At 38.2% G+C, this 8,217-nt stretch overlaps 1 protein-coding gene across 1 annotated transcript; it reads left to right on the plus strand.

Annotated features, from left to right (window-relative positions):
- The first annotated feature begins 559 nt into the window (after positions 1-559).
- On the plus strand, positions 560-7,666 carry LOC121632493 (COP9 signalosome complex subunit 3-like). The gene is made up of 8 exons (XM_041974055.1): positions 560-711; positions 1,926-2,105; positions 2,201-2,341; positions 3,404-3,577; positions 6,603-6,689; positions 6,892-7,005; positions 7,087-7,167; positions 7,297-7,666. Exons 1-8 carry the CDS (start codon positions 661-663, stop codon positions 7,348-7,350), a joined length of 882 nt encoding a protein of 293 aa, XP_041829989.1. The 5' UTR covers positions 560-660; the 3' UTR covers positions 7,351-7,666.
- Positions 7,667-8,217: the final 551 nt, after the last annotated feature.

Raw genomic sequence — 8,217 nt, forward strand, 5'->3', positions numbered from 1 at the left:
TCTTTTTGGAGTGGGTTTAGTAGTTCAGTTTTAGCCTCTTGGTTTGTCTTCTCCTTTTTGTTGAGCAGTGTGTGTTTTCCTTGTCAGAATGCTGATTTAGTTATAAAAGCATCGTTTGATTTTAGACCACTTAACTGTTCAGTATGTGTTATATGCAACACAAATACTCTCACACACTTGAACATTCTCAATACTACTTGACAAACCCACGAGACAGTAGGCCTCTGCACTTCACACACCTCTGCTTTCTGACAGATGAGAGAAAAACCACCACTTCCTTCCACTTGATCAGTTAGCGTTGATCTCTCTGCGCTGTGTGGTGGGTTTGAGTCTTTGTGTTTCTGTGATCAACATCCCAGCAGCGCTGAGCTTTTTAAGAGCCACTGTGCAGCAATTCGGGTTGAATTTCATCTGCATCATCCTACAAATTCAAACCTCTATTTTTGAATAGTACATTTCATTACTGTCCTCTCAGGCAGAGCTTGCATGAATCTGCACCTAAGAGAAGCTTGTTTTCCTTTTCCCTCTTGAACTAAATATTTTAAGAATGGCTTTCAGTGTGTTTGGATGTCTCAGTGAAGCTGCAGCTGAATAACTCATGTTATCTTCCTCTGACAGCCATTGAGGGGTGTCGTCGTCCTAAAACAGGCAATAGATAAAATGCAGATGAACACAAACCAACTTACCTCAGTTCATGCAGACCTGTGTCAGGTGAGTCAAAGCCTCGGGTCCATCTTCACCATTATTAGTACCAAAAACAGCCTTATGCTTAATGTTTAGTTTTGATGCTTAACAAGATGTAAGTAGCTGTTCCTTCGGTTAGATGTCTACTTGTATTTCAGTACAAAAGTCCTGATCCAGCCCTCATTTCTATGTGTTTTGATTCCAAGCTGCCAATTTTACTTGTTATATGTAAAAATGGTCTTGAGTGACAGTTCTTCAGGCTTTCTGAAGGTCAAAGTTTGCCTTTGGACATCGACTTCTTCGCTTGTTTTCTGTCCAGTTCTTGTACCATTTAGACTGATTTCATAGGGATGTGTTTTTGTTTGATTAGTCATTGAACACTGACCTATGAATCATTTAAGGATAAAAAAAAGGCTCCTAACTTAAAGGATGTACCAGTGTTGTGTTGACACATACCAGACGATGTAGAAAAAGTCTGTTTTAAATTGTATCTGCACCGACAGGCACGTCATTTGTTCCCATTTCTTTAGCTCCATCAATGAAAAACAGCAAAGATTACACAGTTTTACATAAAATAGTGTTGTTGCACCAACAAGTTGTTTCCCAAAAGAGATATTGGCTGAAAACTTGGCATATCTCAGCATAATTTGTGGTGTTTTCTTAAAAAAATGTTAGGAAACGGGGCAAGTAGAGGACAAAAGAAAGTGTCAAACTAAAACACTATTTACAGCAGATGTACAAGATCTGAAAGCAATGACGTTAAGAAATGACAGGCTAAAAAAAAAAAAGGCTAAAGTATGCCACATGACAAGAACTGGACTAAAAATCTGTGACAACAGGTCTGATGGAGGGATGAATCCTCCCCAGAGTCTGGACCTCAGCATTACTGAAGCAGTGGGAGATCAGAGAACAGAACAAAAGCCAGAAACATCCAAGGAAGAGTTTACGAAAGTCCTTTAAGAAGCCTGGAAAACTATTCCTGAAGAAGAAGAAATTACAAGAAAGTTTGTCTAAGAGGGTTCGGACTGTGTTGGCTGCTCATAATATTAACTTTAAAGCTCAGTAGAATTAAATAAAAATAAAAAAAAATCTGTTTGCTGCAAAATACTGTGATTCAGTTTATGTCAGTTTTCTTGGCCGTTTTAAAAGAAATGATGCTTGGCTGAAGAGTTTTGTTGTGTAATAGCTGTGCTGAAGGATTTAAATACATCCTTTCTCTTTTCTGATATCAACCCGTGCAGCTGTGCTTGTTAGCGAAGTGCTTCAAGCCCGCCCTGCCCTTTTTGGAGCTGGACATGATGGACATCTGCAAGGAGAATGGAGCCTACGACGCAAAGCACTTTTTATGTTACTACTACTATGGTGGCATGATTTACACGGGCCTGAAAAACTTTGAAAGAGCACTGTATTTTTATGAACAGGTACTTTTTTCTGTTATTTAAATGACAGGATAAAGAACGTTTTTACACTTATGAGCTCTCTGACTCGCATTAACTTGTCTCGATTCCTTCGCCAGGCAATAACCACTCCAGCCATGGCAGTGAGCCACATCATGTTGGAAGCCTATAAGAAATACATCCTGGTGTCCCTCATTCTCCACGGCAAAGTGCAGCAGCTGCCCAAATACACCTCACAGATAGTAGGAAGGTTCATCAAGGTACGGCTGCACAGCAGGGTCCAGGACACGCCAGGACACAGAAATAGCAGGATTAACACACAATAAACCCAGTCCAGTTGTTAGATGGTTGAATTCAATGTGTAGACATTTATTTATTTAATTATTATTTAATGTGACTTGCATAAAGATATGTTAAGAACTTTTTAAACGTTTAACCGTCAGAGGTCTGAGCCTATTTTGTTTGTCAAATACGTTTCATTTTGACATATATCACATAAAAAGTGTTTACCGCTTCCATGTTTGGTCCCTGGTGCAGGATTTTGCCATTTAACCTATATTTATTACTATATTTGCCTTAAAAATTTACAGACGTCACTAAATCTGCATTTAAAAAGTTCAACGAGTAGGATCAGCTGGTTCTGCCCCTTTTTCTGTGATGAAATGAAGAATAAAATAAACGTAGCACATGATCAGCTCGTCTGATCCTTCTTTTAAATATATTAAAGTAGATATATTTCTTCTAAATTTAAAGGATTGCATCTGGTTTTACATGGTCTGTCAACATGAAACAAAACCTGGGAGAGAGTTTAACATCTGCACGTCTGTATGAAACTGACAGCAGTGCTTTAGATGAACTCATTTTTCATTTTTCTGTCTCAGTCTGAAGTTTAACATCCTCAATCTCTCAAAGTGTGTTAAGTTTAAGTTTTACCCCAGCAGTTCTTATTATCTTTTGTAAACACAACATTCAGATTTGGTTGTTTGTGTGGCTTCAGTTTGCTGATAAGAGCCTGTGTAGTCGAGCAAGAAACAGAATAAACAGAGACAAGGCTCAGATTGTGACAAGAAGCAGTCATGACCCCATCATTTCATCTTTTTATTGAGTAATCACTGATTACAAAACAGTTTGAAGCGACTGTGTGATTGATTATGAAATCAGCAACACTTGTATGCAGCAGTTTAACTCCACGTGGACATCCAGAGTTCTGCTGTGAAGAACACATTAGCTGTTATTAAGCCTGTTTCCTGCCATGCAATGAAAACCAGTAAAGATCCAAGTTATTTTCCTCTTAACATATTCTTTGTGTTTTCTGCCTTCAGCCCCTGAGCAACGCATATCACGAGTTAGCTCAGGTTTACACCACCAACAACCCGGCCGAGCTGCGCAGCCTGGTCAGCAAACACAGCGAGACCTTCACACGAGACAACAACACAGGCCTGGTCAAACAGTGCCTCTCGTCCCTCTACAAGAAGAACATCCAGAGGCTAACAAAGGTGGGACGCACCCGCACTCATTATAAATTATAAACATGATAAACACTCTGCAGATGTCATCAGGAAATCTGACACTTGGGCTATAATCTGTGGCAGGTTTGCTGGTAGAATAGAACTAAAGAAATCTAAAAGATGTAGAAAGGTCAAAAGAAACATCAACATCCCTCTTACAAGGGCGTGTAAAGATGGATGCAGATGTCTTATATCCAGCTGTTAGCCATTCTTGGAAACCTGAGATAAATATAGATACAGACAAGGGCTTGCTTTCTTCAAGAGTTGTTTAGCTAGACTGTCATGTAGAAAAGGGCTGAATTTCTCTGAAACACTTGGTTGGTTATTCATAGACCCTTCAAAATGAATTAGGGGTCTGGTACTACTGGTACTAATTGCTTTCTGTCTTGGAAAAATCCTGTTTGTAGGTCCTGTTTCTTGTAAAAAAAAAAATTGTGTGATAATGAAATCATATTTTTGCCATGCTTATTGTAAATACAGTACATAGTAGGGATGAACTGATTATAAAATTAAATTCAGATTTATTTGTGTAGCACCAGTTACAACGGTTATCTTAAGGTACCTTTAAAGATACAGTACATTTCACTTCGGCTGATTACATGTTCCACATTACTCCAGTTCAGGATAACTGGGTCCATATAATGCTAATTCTTTAAAAGACCTATTAAAAAGGGACTTGTTCAGGTTTCTTCTATTTAATCCTCAATGCACCAGGTGACAGTAGAGAGGAAAATTCCTTGTAACAGGAAGACAAACCTCCACTTTGGGCCGAATCTGATGCTAAAGATGACGAATGGTAGATGGTCAACATTAGTTCTTATCGTCATTTATTTCCCCTTTATCGTCCCTCCAGGAATTTGCAATGTTACAATCACAACTATCAACATGAATTTAGCCAAATCTCGTGAATTCTGCACATCCCTGAGATTTTGTTGGTGACCCCCACGCAACGACTTAGTGTGCAGTTAGTTGTGTGATGTATCAGATGAGTCATCGTGCAGCATCCTCTTAATGTAAGGTTGGAAAACTGTCAGAATCTTCATATATAAGGAGGATAAAGTGGTTTCTGGTGGTTCACCACTGAGACAAGGCAGCTACATGCCCCAAATTAGCTTCTCTCGTGGAGATTATGTAAAATTTAGATTTTTAATATGGCCGGAATGCTAACTTTATTATGTGTTAATGTGTTAAAAAACATTAAGGCAAATATTTTAAAGATTTTTATCTTCGTTAATGATTTATTTTTGACAGCCCTGGTAAAAATCCCAAATTTATTTGATAAATGTAGGTTATTTATTTTTTACAATGATCTTGCGACCCTCTGAAATTATCTTGCGACCCCCATGGGGGTCTTGACCCCCAGTTTGAGAGCTACTGCTCTACTTACCTAATTATACAAATGTCACCACCTAACTTCAGAGATTCTGGTTATTAAGGTGCAGATGTGTGTGAGGAAAAACGTGTTGTATCTCCTGTCCAACATTGCCCCAAAGGACTGAGCAAGACTCTCCCCAGTTATTTGAGAGGAGTTCAGCTCAACTGGGGGAGCAGACGTCTCACATACAGAAGCTACGGCTCAATGGGCGAAGCCTGTTGTCAACCAGTGATCCAATAAAGACTCCAGAGCCTAAAAATACTTTCCCAGACTCCTCCAGAAGAGTATAAATAATCTGATTTATACCACAAGCAGCATTGCAAGATACAAACATTTCTCTGTGGTAAAACTCAGCTAGAAAATATCTGAGATGTGAGAAGAGATGAGACGAGGAAAATCACCATAATGAGTCTTTTCCATACAGATCTGCAGGAACTACTGTAAGAATCAGAATTTATATGCAGGCTATTTTATTTATTTATTTTTTCTCTGCTGGCTGAAGAAGCATTTTGCAAAATGGTGAAATACTCTCCCAGTCTGCTTATTTCAGTCAAGTATGTATATCTTTTAAATTAAATAAATTTCAGGAGGTTTAGCAAAAAAAAAAAAAAAAATAAAACCCACAGCAACCTTTTGAGCAACTTTTTTTTGCAAAACCTGCTGCAATGTAAACGTATTTAGGTTACAACAATCACAAAAAAACGCCTCAAAATACTGGAGAGACCGCCGTTTAACACCAGGGAAAAATACTGAAGTATTTATTGAAATTGAATTCATAAATAACCAGTTGCTGTTTGCACATCACATTGAACATAAACTTATATATCTGTTAATCAGAATTGACCTTAATAAGTCATATTTCATGTGATCTGTAATCAGGGGTCCTGATGGCGCATTTAAGTTAAATTTATTACCTGAAAAATGATTTCCTCAGTATATTCCCACAGATTATTGCATAAATTTCCAGTAAGATGGCAGCTGTGGTCATAGATTACCTTACTCAAGACTTCAGGAGCTTTCACAGCCAACAGTAGTCCATGGTTCAAGTCCATGTCCCTCTTCTGCCACTTAGACTGCTGTAAAGCACCTAGTTGCTGAAAAGCCAACAAATTTCTGAAAATAACAATAAAGACAATAAATGTTTATTTATAAAAGTTTCTACTGTTTAAACACGACTGATACAAAACTTTTTTAATCTACAAGACATAGCGGACATAATTCTACCCACAGGTGTGTGGGTAAAATTAGATAGAGATGGAGAATTCTGTGGATCACGCGGAGACATTTCTTAGGAAGAGGGGGAATCCAGCGCTTTTGCTTTAAAGAGTCCACATGCTTCCATATTGTTCTGTAACAACTCTTGGTTAATTTGGATGTGTCATAGATAGGGATGCTAGCAGAAACTGACCAGAAAGGGAAGAAATTAAGGTGGTTTGATCTGTTTTCACACACATTGCAGCTCTGATATTTTGTAGATATTGGCTGGAGGAACTGCATGGGATGATGCAAATGTTCACGTTCAATTCTCTGAAAACATACAACCAAGCCACATGTATGAATCAGAGATCAATCCTGCTTGAGTTCGCGCTCACAGGTTCAGCAGGTTTGATCTGACTTTTTTCATCCTCCCCTCTGCAGACCTTTCTGACGTTGTCTTTGCAAGATATGGCGAGTCGAGTGCAGCTTTCAGGTCCCCAGGAAGCAGAGAAATACGTCTTACACATGGTGAGTCGATCCGCTAGGAGAATAGCACAAAAAGCTTGAATCATGCAGATTACACTATTAAATCTTTGCTTTATTTGTTGAATGTTTTGATGTTTTTTCGCTAGAAAATGTATCCAATATTTTGCATTAACTTCTGTTTATCTTGGATTAAATTCCTGCTACAAAGCTACAACATTAAAACTCCTCCTTGTGCTACTTTCAGATTGAAGATGGTGAGATCTATGCTAGCATTAACCAAAAGGATGGTATGGTCTGCTTCCACGACAACCCAGAAAAATACAACAACCCAGCAATGCTCCACAAAATTGACCAAGAGGTGATGCTCAAATCGGTCTTGAGAATTGTCTTTTCTTTGCTGTGCATTTTCAAATATTTTACTGTAATGCATCTTTTTCAGATGTTGAAATGTATAGAGCTGGATGAGAAACTAAAGTCTATGGATCAGGAAATCACAGTAAACCCACAATTTGTGCAGAAGGTGAGGCAGGATTGTTGCATGCACACATTTAACAATCAGTACAGCACAAACCAGTTTGCAACATGTAGTTTGGTCAATTTTACAGGGTAACTTTATTAACATGTGACACCTTTTTTTTTTTTTCTTCAGAGTATGGGATCGCAGGAGGATGATGTTGGTAGCAAAACATCAAGTTATTCCTGAGGGGCCTTGGACTGGGAGAAAACACTGCAGCCAACCAACACGTTCTTCCCAGGATGAGTTGGATTTTTTTTAAAGAGGAAAACAAACGTTCTGTTGCATAAGGACATTGGTCAAGGAAAATCTAATTGTGTGGAATGATGATAAATTTGGTTATTCTTACTTCACGGTGTCTTAAGGATAACAAAAGATCCTTATAGAAAAAGGAAAAAAAAAATTACAGTTTTGTCAGTGTTTTATTTATCAATGTTCAGGTTGGAGCACCACTGCTACATTGACAGAAACCACCACAATAAAAACTGGACTTATTTGTTCCAAACATATGTGTGAATAATCTCACTGTTTGTTTTGGTTCTACTGCATGATGGCCGTAACTGGAGGTGAAACATCTTTGGTTGACGAGAAATAAATCTGATTATATTCTACATTTGTAAAGACTGCAATGATCGTTTCCGTCTCACTCCTTGTGAATGTAGATATCGATTGCAAAATTGTACACATGAACATGCCCTTGACCAAGCAACGGCGCTGTGGCGAAGTCATTCACAATCTGGTGCACTGTTTTTTGTTTTATTATTTTTTTTTCCTGGTTTTTAGATCAGGTCCACCAGAGGTCGCTAGAGCACTGTACATAAAACTGTTTTTACAGCTTATTACAGGCGATGAAGTCAACGGATGAAACCAAACTGTCATGTCATTTTGGAAGCTTGAGCATTGCGATTTTGGATCTGTTAATAATAAATTGTTTAAGGATGTATAACTTTCTGTTCTCTTTAAGTTGTATTTGAATTACCGTCTTGATTGTCATAACATTCTTGATTGATACAGTGAAGCTGATTTACGCATTAGCCAATGAGCGTCTTCATACAA

Source organism: Melanotaenia boesemani, chromosome 21 (genome assembly GCF_017639745.1).
Source record: "Melanotaenia boesemani isolate fMelBoe1 chromosome 21, fMelBoe1.pri, whole genome shotgun sequence".
Lineage (NCBI taxonomy): Eukaryota > Metazoa > Chordata > Actinopteri > Atheriniformes > Melanotaeniidae > Melanotaenia > Melanotaenia boesemani.